Source organism: Penicillium citrinum (genome assembly GCF_028827155.1).
Source record: "Penicillium citrinum strain IBT 23319 chromosome Unknown utg000009l:1.0-4274883.0:1.0-4276374.0, whole genome shotgun sequence".
NCBI lineage: Eukaryota > Fungi > Ascomycota > Eurotiomycetes > Eurotiales > Aspergillaceae > Penicillium > Penicillium citrinum.
Genome location: NW_026622694.1, coordinates 3,273,729 through 3,286,642, shown reverse-complemented (window position 1 = coordinate 3,286,642; position 12,914 = coordinate 3,273,729). Strand labels below are relative to the sequence as shown.

General features: G+C 47.2%; 6 protein-coding genes across 6 annotated transcripts; 3 read left to right on the top strand and 3 right to left on the bottom strand.

The window, feature by feature from the left end:
• Positions 1-26: 26 nt before the first annotated feature.
• N7469_010706 (uncharacterized protein) lies at positions 27-383 on the bottom strand (the record flags this gene model as incomplete). The annotated part of the gene is made up of 1 exon (XM_056649611.1): positions 27-383. The coding sequence occupies one exon, from the start codon at positions 381-383 to the stop codon at positions 27-29; it is 357 nt and encodes a 118-aa protein (XP_056496742.1).
• A 263-nt stretch (positions 384-646) lies between these two features.
• N7469_010705 (Set1-mediated histone H3-K4 methylation subunit Swd1) lies at positions 647-2,352 on the top strand (the record flags this gene model as incomplete). Its single annotated transcript, XM_056649610.1, has 5 exons — positions 647-716; positions 772-833; positions 909-997; positions 1,062-1,202; positions 1,269-2,352. 5 exons carry the CDS (start codon positions 647-649, stop codon positions 2,350-2,352), a joined length of 1,446 nt encoding a protein of 481 aa, XP_056496741.1.
• Positions 2,353-3,278: 926 nt separating this feature from the next.
• Positions 3,279-4,549, bottom strand: N7469_010704 (class I SAM-dependent methyltransferase; the record flags this gene model as incomplete). The annotated part of the gene is made up of 2 exons (XM_056649609.1): positions 3,279-4,170; positions 4,263-4,549. The coding sequence occupies 2 exons, from the start codon at positions 4,547-4,549 to the stop codon at positions 3,279-3,281; spliced, it is 1,179 nt and encodes a 392-aa protein (XP_056496740.1).
• A 2,950-nt stretch (positions 4,550-7,499) lies between these two features.
• Positions 7,500-9,200, top strand: N7469_010703 (WD40 repeat domain-containing protein; the record flags this gene model as incomplete). The annotated part of the gene is made up of 6 exons (XM_056649608.1): positions 7,500-7,806; positions 8,024-8,123; positions 8,258-8,324; positions 8,433-8,770; positions 8,865-8,991; positions 9,057-9,200. 6 exons carry the CDS (start codon positions 7,500-7,502, stop codon positions 9,198-9,200), a joined length of 1,083 nt encoding a protein of 360 aa, XP_056496739.1.
• Positions 9,201-9,789: 589 nt separating this feature from the next.
• Positions 9,790-10,647, top strand: N7469_010702 (uncharacterized protein; the record flags this gene model as incomplete). Its single annotated transcript, XM_056649607.1, has 1 exon — positions 9,790-10,647. The coding sequence occupies one exon, from the start codon at positions 9,790-9,792 to the stop codon at positions 10,645-10,647; it is 858 nt and encodes a 285-aa protein (XP_056496738.1).
• Positions 10,648-10,874: 227 nt separating this feature from the next.
• N7469_010701 (tRNA guanylyltransferase) lies at positions 10,875-12,299 on the bottom strand (the record flags this gene model as incomplete). Its single annotated transcript, XM_056649606.1, has 8 exons — positions 10,875-11,084; positions 11,138-11,242; positions 11,326-11,414; positions 11,473-11,648; positions 11,732-11,776; positions 11,836-11,967; positions 12,131-12,220; positions 12,286-12,299. 8 exons carry the CDS (start codon positions 12,297-12,299, stop codon positions 10,875-10,877), a joined length of 861 nt encoding a protein of 286 aa, XP_056496737.1.
• Between the last annotated feature and the right edge of the window lie 615 nt (positions 12,300-12,914).

Sequence of the window (12,914 nt, the reverse complement as noted above, 5' to 3'; positions counted from 1 at the left end):
TGGGAATAACGAAAGATGCCGAGTCGTTAAAGCGCGAAAACTGAAAAGACTGGGGTTTCGGATGCCCACAAGCCAAATACGCGCGCAGAAGCGATGAAACGAAGGTAGGGTGGAAGCAGCTGGCCGGCTGAGGCCTTTGGCAGCCCTTGCCACGAGGGCGCCCGCGACCTGGGGTTTCGAAGCGTCACGGAGCCCTGGAAAAGAGAGAAATAGGGGCGCACGGAGTGGCTTCGCGTATGGCGTTCACCTGAAGAGATATCGCGATGCGGGGCGCGATATTCTTGGATGGTGGAAGGGATGGAGGTCGTGTCGGGGAAGGTTGAAAGGGAGATGGTGAGGCGACCTTCACCCGTCTGATGGGGCTTGAGTTTTCGGCCGGCCATAGGGCACTAAAAGGGGTAGGCGGTGGCAGAAATGGGAGGTATCATCCTTGCTTGGCGCGATATTCACCTTGGCCGATTCGGATATGGGAACAATTCACTGAGAAATATTGACAGCTGTGTGCACCACGTTATTACAGGTTGACATTGCATGCGACTGATTCAAGCATATCCTGAATGCTTGATTAACCGAAGAAGGGTCCCCTTGTCAGGCGCATGGGGATTTTGCGCCTCAGATTCTATTATTATTGCCCCCACTCGCCGCAATGAACCTGTCTCTTATAGACCCCTTCGTCCTAGCGCAGGACTACCCTGACACGCTGACAGAGAAACTTCGTATGTTACTCTATTTAGTCATGGATTGGGAAAGACTTATCCTAACTATCAAAAGAAAGTGGCCATGCGACCTGTTTGCGATTCGATCATACCGGCGACTACCTAGCTTCTGGACGAGTGAATACGCCCACCTCCCTGACCTTCAACCCTCGAAAGTCGAACCCCGCGTTGAATTCTGACATTTACAAATAGGTTGATGGTACTGTTGTCATTTTTGATATTGAAACAAATGGTGTAGCTCGCAAGTTGCAGGGTCACACTCGCCAAATTCAATCTCTCAGGTATATTCTCTTGGTCATGGGACAAGAATTGACGGATGGACGGTACTAATATCTATGTTGGTAGCTGGTCACGAGATGGTCGGTATCTTCTCACTTCCTCACAAGACTGGAAGTGCATTCTGTGGGACCTGAAAGACGGCTCACGGGTGCGGACAGTCAGATTCGAGGCACCTGTGTATATCGCAGAGCTACATCCATTTAATCAGTATGTCTTTCTTCTCCAATACTTCGCACAATGATTAGTGCAAGGGCTAACAATTATGTTTTTTAGTCTCCTCTTTGTTGCCTCTCTCTTCGAGGACCAGCCCGTTCTAGTCGACATCTCTTCTCCAAAACCCATCAAACGAATCCTACCTTCCGCGCCTCTCCGTCCACAAGCAACAAATGGCGAGGAAATCGACCCAGCTGTCATAGCAAAGCAAGCGGCTCAGGATGCAAAGCATTCAACTTGCGTGACCATATTCACGGCCTTTGGAAATCACATAATTGCAGGAACTTCGAAAGGATGGATCAATATCATTGAAACGGAAACTTGCACCACAATCCACTCCATGCGCCTTTGTAACGGCGTCGTCATTCTCTTACGTCTGGCTAGTAATGGTAGAGACCTTCTAGTCAATAGCTCCGATCGAGTGATTCGCACCGTCCTCATGCCCGATCTTTCACAACTCGGTATCGACTTGGAACCCTCCAACATCAAACTCCAAGTTGAGCACAAATTCCAGGATGTGGTTAACAGATTAAGTTGGAACCATGTCACATTCTCTTCAACGGGCGAATTTGTCTCCGCTACAACATTCATGAATCCCGACGTCTATGTCTGGGAACGTGGTCACGGATCACTTGTCAAGATCCTCGAAGGACCACGTGAAGAACTCGGCGTGGTAGAATGGCATCCATCACGACCATTGGTAGTCGCCTGCGGCCTTGAATCTGGATGTGTGTATACCTGGTCAATTATCAGTCCTCAAAAGTGGTCTGCATTGGCTCCAGATTTCGGCGAAGTCGAGGAGAATGTAGAGTATGTCGAGCGAGAGGACGAATTTGACGTCCATCCTGCAGAACAGGTTCACCAGCGTCGTCTCGATCTTGAAGATGAAGAACCCGATGTCGTGACCCTCGATCGGGTCAAGACTGATATCGAAGCAGACGCAACCGGCATCTTCGGCGTGCCTGTTCTCCTTGATATTGAGGATAGTGACAGCGGTGAAGACATTATTGCTGTTGGCCCCGGTACAATGCGACGACGAACACCCGGTACTGGACGAGATGCTGTCACCGGTGATACCGATAAAGACACTCGATCTGCCACGAACGGCGTGTCGCGTGGCGCAACTAGAAATCGGCGGCGCTAAAAGCGGCTTCTCTTCTATTCGGAATACTGCGAGGCAGGATTTGTCTTGTTACTTGCACGGGATAAAGGCGTTAGGATGGCAAGGCGTTCTTAAAAAGTCGGATATTGTCGACTGCTGGGAGAAGTCAGAGACATATCAAGTCCTTCTCTTGTATGATTATGCATTTTGATTAGTTCATCGCTCAAGAAAAGATACCCTTTCGATATGGATAGTATATGAATGCTACCTAGATCTGATACGAGTAAGCTATTCAAATCTTCTGAAGGCGTCTCATTTTAGGTATTGTAGTCGGCAAAGAGGAATGTTGATTTATCTGCTAGCAAACTCAACCACGAGAGCTAAGGTGCAATTAGCTACCTGGGTATATACACCAAGCCGAAACAAGAAAAGCTCGGCCCAAAACGCCGTATATGCTAGAAAGCATGCAAAGACAAAAGGAACATGAGAATAGAAAGGAAAGAAAAGAAAAGAAAAGAACAGGGATATAAAGCAGGTCATGATCATTGATGCCTATTCCAGCAGTGTAAATGAAGCTGGGACGGTCTTCGGCGAATTGAAGAAAAAAAGATCCGGTCATTTGTGATAGAAGAGAAAAGGAAGGAGAAGATAGGAATGTAGATTTCTTTGCTTCCAGGCTGTTTTGATTGGAATTTGTAGCAGTCAGAGAGCGTGTTTTGTCGTGAATTCCGGGGATCGAGTTTTGTTTCGCGAATGACTACTCAAGATGCATCGACTGAGGAGCAGAGAGTTTGTAAATTGGCATGATTGAATCGATAGCAGCCAATGTGTTTATCTGTTAATCTGTTGCTCTGCAGATGATGTTTCAAGGAGCATTTTGTCGTCAGCTCATGCTGAGTATCGCGGGCCAACTCAGCATTGCGATTGACCAACTTGAAATTTGCCTTGTCGTTGCCGTTTGATTCCATTCAATTGGCTAATGGCTTGCGTGCTTGATAAATATGCAGGATATTGTAACAGTGGATATCCTTATTGAAGGCTTCCGCTTTAACATCCGCCGCAATGCGCTGGATCTTGTCAACAGGCCAGCCATAGACACGGCTGAAAGGTGCCAGACTGAGTGACTCGATACTCTCTGAAATGGCGAGGTTGTACCAGCGAGCCACTTTTTGCTCATGCTCATCATTGTGCCAGGGGTTCAAAGGTAGACCGACCATTTGATGGTCAATTTCGGTAAAGCCGGCCTCTTGCAGGTTGCGAATGGTCTCGCGTGAGCTGTGGGCCAGAGGCCTGGTGCGGGACTCTGTCGCATTCTTCAACGCGGAGTACCAATGGCGTAAAGCCAGTCCACTTAGCGAACGATCATCGCAACGCGGTTCAAAGTCGATTTCCACTTGTTCAAACCAGCCACCGGGGCGAAGGTGAGAGAAGATGCGCTTGTAAAGACTCGGCCAGCTAACCACGCTGCCACTACCCATTTGCATATGAATCAAATCCCACGAGTCTTCTCCCAGCGCCCATGGGCTTTCAAAGTCGAATGGGGAATAGAAATCACAGTTCTTCGGGAAATTGGTCGGCTGAATTGGTGCGATGTCGACACCAACGACAAAGGAGTCCGGGTATTTATTCGCAACTTCAATACTCCATATCCCCGTTCCACATCCGAGGTCCAAAATTCGTGAGTTGGGCGGATGAGGTGCATAAATCAAGCCATCGGAGACTCGCGCGACCGTGAAAAGCTTGTGGAAGATGTCGAGGCGATCTTGTTCGTCGTCATCACATGGAAGCATGTAAATCCCCTTACGGTAACTATGATACAAGCGACCATTTTCTTGGTATGGAGGATATTTTTCAGGGATTCTATATTTCATCAAGGCATTGGTCAGTAAATATTCTTAGAAGGCAACTCGGTTCATGTAATGACAACATTTTCGGGGATGTGCGGGACATACTTGCGATTCGAGACGAGCATCGGTGGAGATGGGCGCGAAGCATGAGATACCTGTGATGCATGAGACGCGACGGAGCCATTGCTCGTAAAACGGCCGGCGTATCGCCGGTCCCTTTCTGAGGGATCACGATCGGTAATCATATAGATGTCCATGGCCGTCGACGTCTGCCGCGACCGAGCCCGCTCACTCGAGGGTACTGACTGCGAGTGATAATACCTCGAGCGGCCAGCATCGCTGGCAGGCGTTGACTCGGACTTGTACCGTTTTGAAGGAGGCGGAGAAGTCATGGTGGTGGTGGTAGTGGTAGTGATAGTGGTGAAGGCGATGGTTGTCGTCGTCGGCACAGTATTGTTTTATTTGTCGTCTAATCTTGATAAATGGAGGGGGTCACGGATATGCAGCAAGTCTGCAGATTCAAACGAGGGGGTTTAGAGAGAAACAGATTGCAATCACTGATCGCGCACAAAGAGAATTGGTCAAGGGCATCGACAGAGCTTCCCAGCCACCACGAACGACACTAGAAGGGAAAAGGGCACGCTATGCAGGCAATGAGACAAGACACGAGGATACGCAAAGATAGATGTTTCAGATCGTCAGGAAATATATACCGAAGCGACGTTGGTGAGGACTGAATCACTATCGGGGCTCTCACGCAGGACGGGGACGAAGAGGCCCCCCGGGGGTACAGTTTGGGGTTGGGGAGGGGCGGAAGCAGGATTCAAGAGCCCTGAGGAGTCAACAGTCGCGTCGGGGAGAACACACAGCTTCGTCACCACTCAACCAATCCCAGAAACATCCCAAGGATGGATCTCGAGAGGGAAGGAAGGGAGAAAGAACGAGAAAGGGGGGGGGGGGGGGTTAGAAGCACAAAAGACGAGCAGGAAGAGGGTTTTTAAGGTTGTGTAGCCGCTGAGGTGTGAGTTCGGGGGAGGGTCCACGGTCCACAGGCAGTTGAGCGGGAGAGCCCACCGAGAAGAGTACGGCCGGGGAGAAGACAGCCGGGAATGAGGATGAGCGTGGAATTCGAGAATCTCGAATTCCCAAATGCTCAGAAATTACCACCACAGCTGGATACTAGTACTAGCTAGTAGTAGAAAAAGAAGGGGGCGGAAGATAATGATGAAGGATGAAAGATGAAGAGAAGCACGGAACTCACTAGACCCAAGCGAGCTCATCATGGTGATCGGTAGGGGGTCTGATACATCGAGTATTACAGTATTCCGTTTACAGTCATACTATTTTGGTATGTATGTAGTGGTAACTAACTTAACAGAACTATGGACATCTACAAGTAATCGTATACAGTTCTGCTAGTATAAATACTATTGCAGTTGATTGAATGAATAAAACTGATAGCACTATATTATTATTCTACCACTACTACCGAGTCAAATAGTATACTATGTGTGTATATTACTACAGAATATGTATACTCAATTCATCCAGTAACTATAATCAAGTACACAAATGAATTCTCCAAGATCGACGGGTCCACTGCTATTCGCGGGCGGGAGGCGGTCCGTCTGGATCCTTTTGGGTCCAGCATGTCCTTACACTACCCTGTACTCCGTACTGTATGTATGTATGTATGTATATATGTAGGGTATTTATTATACGGAGGTGTACGGAGTATGTGATCATGTCTCGTATTATAAGCCAATGGCATACTCACTGATAGATATCTGCTGTTCAATCATCCTCATTTCTGGCACACCTAGAATACATCTGTACTGGTACTACAACATATTATGTACACTCCTCTCCCCTGTCCTTACCAGAACTTCGGGTTTGCGCAACACCCTGGGCTCGGTTCGCTTTCACTCGTCAGCATTTTCCCTCAACCTGGTCGCTGGGTTATTCCCAAGGCCCACTTCCTCTCACACTTCCTTGACTCGCACTTGGCCCCCATCCTGCGAATTCTCGGTTTTGTCTTGTCTGGTTCCATCCATCGAATGTATCAACTTTATCCCTTCCTAAATCCCTTTGTCATCCCGCTTCTCACCCTGGTTCTTTAACTTTCTTTGACTGCTTTTCACAGCCGGACTAAGCTCGAATCTACTTTGGTATAGACAGTCGCCCTTCCTCCACTGCTCAGCCCAACAAAGAAAAGACAAAGTACACCGTACTTTGATATCACAACCAGAAGGACTCGAAGTTCCCCCCCCCCCAATCTCCACTTCTTGATCCCCAATGTGGCAGCCTAACCGATTGTGCTGACGATCCGGCGCTTCAATGATTCCAACACAAGCCGAAATGATACTGACTGGATGGCAAGAGATAGGCTAGTATCACGCCCAATGTGGATCAGCTGGACAGCCCCTCATTTATGTACATACAGAGCACAGTACTGTACTGTAGTACATATGTACTTAATGACTTAGTTAACTATGTGACTACATACATGTACTCTGTTGTATGTATGTACGTACATCTTCCAGATCTCCCAGCCATCACAGCCATCACGTCGATGGCTTCCCTAGAGAATATTAGGGTTGCACTTTAACCCCCACTTGATGCACCTAAGGTTTGCGCGGACGTGTTCGGGCTCTGCTCCCTCACTTGTGACTGGATCAATCGTCGCGAAATTTAGACTCCTCGACTTCTAGAACTGCGAAACTTTGACGGAGTATTTGTATTTGACTCGTCGGAATTACTCAGTCCCGGGAAATCTTCCCAGCTCTTGATTATCAAGAACCGGGATCCGTAGAGTTCTTATACCCCTCGAGGGTCCGCTTTAGATCCGCATTGGACCTGCAGTGGAAAAAAAAAAAGTGATCTAACTATTTTGGAGTTTGGATCAGAACTACCTACTATGTAGTACAACAGATTATCAGAAAGATCTCGTGCTTGTATGTAGAACATTCGTTTCTCCCAGTGTGTACATTCTTCCTGCTTCGTTGCAAAATGCGGGCGGAGGAGCCCCACGCCCCGCCGAAAGGGAATTTTCTCTTGGCTCCAACCTCATCAGGGCCTTCATGGTATACACGTCGGCAAGATACTTTATACTTGCTCTTCTAATCCAGCTACCTCTGTCGTCTCTCGTAAATCATTGAGCTACGGACCGGCTGTAAACCCATCTATCGTGCCTCTACTCAGCTCTAGTGGATTACATAGTACAACGCCCTACCTGCCAGCGCCAAGTGATCATCCACGTTCTTTTGCAAGGACTATATCGCCTCAGTCGAAGAAAAAAAAAGAATAAATCAAAAAGGTTCGGCTATCTAGAGTACTTCGAAAATGCCTACTCTCAAAGCTACAGCCGCCTCGACGCTGTCTCTGCCTTCGGAGAATTACATATACTCCATCACCTCGTCAGCACCAGGATCATTCGCCGCCATCTCATCCGATGATTCTTTGCGTGTATTTGATGCCACCAATATCGACCGGATATCTGTCGTTTCTCACAAAGCCCACGATGGAGGTGTCACGTCCTTGCGAAGCTTTCCTACTGGGGATTCCCAACTCCTAGCTACGGGAGGTCGGGAAGGCACTGCCAAATTGTGGGATGTTCGAGCTGGAAATGCCGTAGTGGAATTGAAAATGGGTAAGTTCTTATTTTTCCCTGGTCTCAGTCCAGTCTCTCGCAAGCTATGACGTCTTGAATTTCCCTGTAATTCGAAAAGCTGCATTTCCGGGGTCCGTTCAACGGGTGTCGGGGAATTTCTGCGCTTTGATGCAAGGATATCCTGGTCCGGGTTTGCCATGTGAAACTGGCTTGGCTTTATCCCGTACATCTGGCCTAATACTAAAGTCTACTTTAGCGAGACACAATCCCGTCCTCTCGCTTGCTTGCAGTCCGGAGACCAACACCATTGTCGCCGGTTCTGAATTGGTTTCCTCCCAAGCAATTGTTGCATTCTGGTATGTGTACCTTATTGAAAAAGAGATCAGCCATAGATCGCTCTGCTGTTGATTTTCTTTCACTTGACTTCACGTCAATTCGAATTTCTATGTGCGACCAAAACAACAATCAACTCACTAAACTTCTTTTGTAGGGATATCAGATCGCCACAAGCCCCTCGTCTCCAGTATGTAGAGAGTCACAATGATGATATCACAGAGGTGAGCTTAGTTCCCCTCACCCAAGATCTGGGCATCCATCCTATTCCAAAATGAACAGAAAAGAAAAGGATAATCTGACAACGGCGCCTTGCGATTGGTGGTACACAGCTTCAATATCACCCGAGCCGCAGCAATATTTTACTGTCTGGCAGCACGGACGGACTTGTAAACATCTACGATACAACTGTGGTGGACGAGGACGAGGCCTTGGTGCAGGTCATCAACCACGGCTCCATACATCATGCTGGCTTCCTTTCAGATCGTACCATCTACGCCCTCAGCCACGATGAAGACTTCTCTGTGCACCCAGCTACTGACCCAGACGAACCCGGTGAAGGGCCCGAGCCCGTGCAGTTTGGTGATGTTCGTGGCTCTTTGGATTGCGAGTATGTTGCGCAGCTGTGCATCGGTAGCCAGGGCCCATATATGGCTGCCGGAAATAAGATGTATGTGTATCCCTTGCGAGACATTTTCCCGCACGTGTAAATCTCGTTTTTATCAATGTTTCCAAGATAACTGACCGTTTTATCTTACCTTTAGTGAGAAGCGCTTGGATCTGATTCCGTTGGTATCTAGTCCGACATGGCAATTTGATCAGGTTAACACTTGGCACCTTCCAGGTGCCCATGGCGACGAGGTTGTGCGCTCTGTATACCTCGATGAACAGGTATGTCTTTCTTCTCAAATGAGTCAATTACTTGCGCAGATGCCTAATGACGAATGGAATATCAGAGTCAATCCGTTTTCACCGGCGGGGAAGATGGATATGTACGAGTCTGGAAGCCCACTGAAGATGGAGAACCCCAGTCTCAAGCCGGATCGGCAAAGACTTCGCGGAAAGATAAGAAACAGAAGGACCGCTACAAGCCGTACTAGTCCATTGCGGGTGGACGCATTTCAGTACTGTCGTCTGTTGTGTAGCATTGGGAGTTGGCGATGGGCAAAAATAAATAGTTATCATATTTCCTCGGCATGTTATTTTAAATTTCAAGCTTATTTTTCGGGCAGTACCCAGTTACTAGGCTAGTAATATTGTATTTTTATTAGATAGGTAACTAGCTATAATTAACTACTAGAGTGTAGGTACTCTAGTTAGTACCTACTCCCTGCAACATGCAACATGTTTGGTCCGTACATTGTCCGAATTGTGGTACGATTATCATGCCTCATATATAAGGTGTCCATAATTTCTTATCGGTCAGGAACCGCTGGGCCGCTCCGGATTTTTTCTTTCCTTCTCCAACAACTTTTTTTTCCCTCTTGCAAGGGCACCGGCGTTCGAACCTTGGCAGAACGCAATCTTCTTAAATCACAAGTCAGAGTGTTTGACCCAACAAATGAGATAAACATCATACCTCAGCCATACTCGAGCCCGACAGACTTTGCAATTGCGGTTCTTCCAGCGCGCTGCATACGTATACCCAGCAAACCCACACTCGCGATCGCCTCTTTACCTCTGTTGAATATGGATGCCCAAGCATACCTCATGCGCCACGGCTGGGGTGGCCCCGGTAACCCACTGAACCCGAATCAACGCCCTGGCCCTCACGGCGGTCTTGGCCTGACGAAACCTATTCTTGTCGCACGCAAGCAGAATAACCACGGCGTGGGCAAAAAGACGACCAAGGACCATACAAACCAATGGTGGCTGCGTGGATTCGAAGATGCGCTGAAGGGAGTAGGTGACGACAGTTATGAAGCCACTTCGGCAAAGACAAGCAATGCCTTGACAAGTGAATTGTACCGGTTTTTTGTGCGTGGACAGGGTCTTGCTGGAACAATTCATGACAAGAAGACTAGCGATGTCAAAGGCGCAGAACTTGATAAGAAAGAAAAATCCAAGTCTAAGTCTAAGCGGAAGCGTGACTCTGACGATGAGGACTCTGATAGTCGCGCGAGAAAGGAAGAGAAGGCTGCGCGCAAAGAGAAGAAGAGCAAGCGCCGTAAGGTCGATGGAGATGTGACTGAATCGAGTGAAACATCTGGATCAGAGAAACGCAAGGAAAGTAAAGAGGAGCGTCGGGCTAGGCGCAAAGAGAAGAAGGAGAAGAAAGAACATCGCAAGGCCAAAAAGGCAAGCACTGGAGGTGACGATACAAAAGACAAAAAGAAGTCCAAAAAGTCCAAACAATCTGCCTCCGAAGAGGGATATCCAACACCGGTCTCAACAGCCGATACCACTGAGACAGAGGAAGTCCCGTCACGGTCAGAAGTGAAGGAGAAGCGCGAGGACAAGAAGTCCAAGAAAGAAAATCGAGAATCGGACTCAAAAAAGAAGTCTAAAAAGGACAAGAAAGAAAAGAAGTCTTCAACCATAGCTTGATTTGCATATTGGTTACAAAGATATCAAAGGCGGCATATTGCATTGAAAGTTGTGCTACTCTGTTTGGGATGTTGGATATATAGGCCTTTGCATATGCATTTATTCTCGCATCGTCCCGCGATCAAGATACCCATTTCGTTTGGTGAGAAGAATTATATAAATTAAGTCAATATTCAAATCTTCTCATTCATGAATTGTTCTCTCTATTCTTTTGGCCTTCGCATCGTCTAAGCTGGTAGCTTTCCCGGTTTTCCAGATAAAATCCAAGGCCGTCTCTCCCAAAAATCATCTTTGATAATATCAACATGATCAACAACCACCTGTGCTTTTCTGCGTAATTTCCGTAGCTTGTCCTGCTGTGACCTTGACTGTTTTCCCTCTGGCACGGCCGTGCCATCCTTTTCTTCTTCCTGTGACTTGGGCTCTTGAAGCTCAAACTGAGGCGATGGGTCAGCATTGTCGGAATAAGCGAAGAATTGGACATTCAAACCTGGCGGTAAAGGACGCTTCCTTTTTTGTATATCTCCTCTTCGTTGTTGTAGTTGATACCAAACCGCTTAAAGAGGATTTCATTCTTGTCACCGGAGACAGTCCCCTGATACAGTAAGCATGATTGCTTCGTAAAATACCAGCCGTTTTCGCGAAAGAGGAAATCACATCACAAGGAAATCAACTTACTTTGAGCTCCTGCTCAGCGTCAGTATTGCTCATACCGCCTTTCAGAACCATCATCCAGAATGTTGTATTATAAAGATTGTTGATATGGCCTAACAAATAGCGGTTAGCCGAATGTCTCTATGCTATGAATCGCAGTGTTACACTCACAGTCAACCTGTCTCCAACTCATATAGTCCCGTAGAAGCCCGTTTGATGGGTAAACGACCGCCCGCCCATCGAATGAAGGCAGATATGGCGGGTGCAGAGGCATGGAAGGGAAATATTCTGTCCACTTATGGATGTAGTATGCTGTGAAGGTCGACACGATAGTCGTCACCAGTTTCCTGAATTAAAAAAAGAGCAGCCAGTCAACAATATTGCCTACCGAGAAACATGCACCAAATTCGCTGAGATGGGCTGAACTTACGCGCTCCGACGCTCAAAAAGCTGACAGCTGGGATGAAAGACAAAGCTAGTCAAAAAGTGAGTCTGTGAGGAGGAATCTTCTGCAATCTTTGGCAATAGTCATACCTAAACTCGTCGCTGACACCATATGCAATACATAGATCTGGGAGCTCTTTCATGACCTCGACAGCAGCTGCATTCATCAAGTCTAGCGCCCGACGATCATTTGGCTTTGTGAACTGGTAGTGGTCCGAAAGCCTGCAGACGTCGATATCAGCATCAGTTGAGTGGTGGCAGAGAAGAGACTTTTAATGCCACATAGCATTCGTTCGAAACGTCGGTTCCAAATCATATATTGGGAGACTATGGACAGAGATCTTTGTAACAATATATCTGTCCCAAGGGAAAGGGCATTTCTTACTTGTGAAAGCCTCTGCCATCGATGCGTACGACTATCCATGTACTGGGGAGCAGAATGTCTGGTTGCTCAAAGTCTTTGACGTACTCAAACCTTTTTTTTTCCCGTTAGACAATGTACTACCATATAGACCGCAGAATCACCAGAAGAATACTTACTTAGAATTCGCCATGTTCACTCTTGTCTCAAAATGGTTTGGGTTGTGGTGGAAGACTCGTCTGATCGTTGAAGAGTCATTTTGTGTGGGTGATGATGACCCGCCCATGGAATGCCGCCCGCTGTGGGATCTCGGATTTCACCATTTACTCTACATTACTAGAACTTCACGGCTGGATTTAGCGGACAAGTATCGCGAAGATGTTTGATAATTATACTAGAGCAGGACTTCCAATTCTAGATGAGCTTGAGAAAAGAAATGTTTGCTTTAAATACTGTTTAAATTCCAACAGAAGTTAGCTGTAAGGATAGAGCATGAGAGTAACTAGTGAGTTCTATATACACATGTGGTACATATATATCTTTCTTTCTTAGTATAACGTCTAATATCGTAACAACATATAGAGCAATTCTACCTAGTGTATGCCATAAGTTATGTAAATATTTAGGCTTTATAGATCTAGAACCATTAGATAGTACGTCTATACATTTTGCTGTCGCTCGAAGAAGGTGCGACCAAAAGTGATCGATTACTAAAAGCGGTTAGCGTCACACCGGAGCTCCTGCCTGGTCTTTTCGGCCTCAGCAGAACTCCGCGAATCTCTTTGCTGCAGCCACAATCAACGTCGTT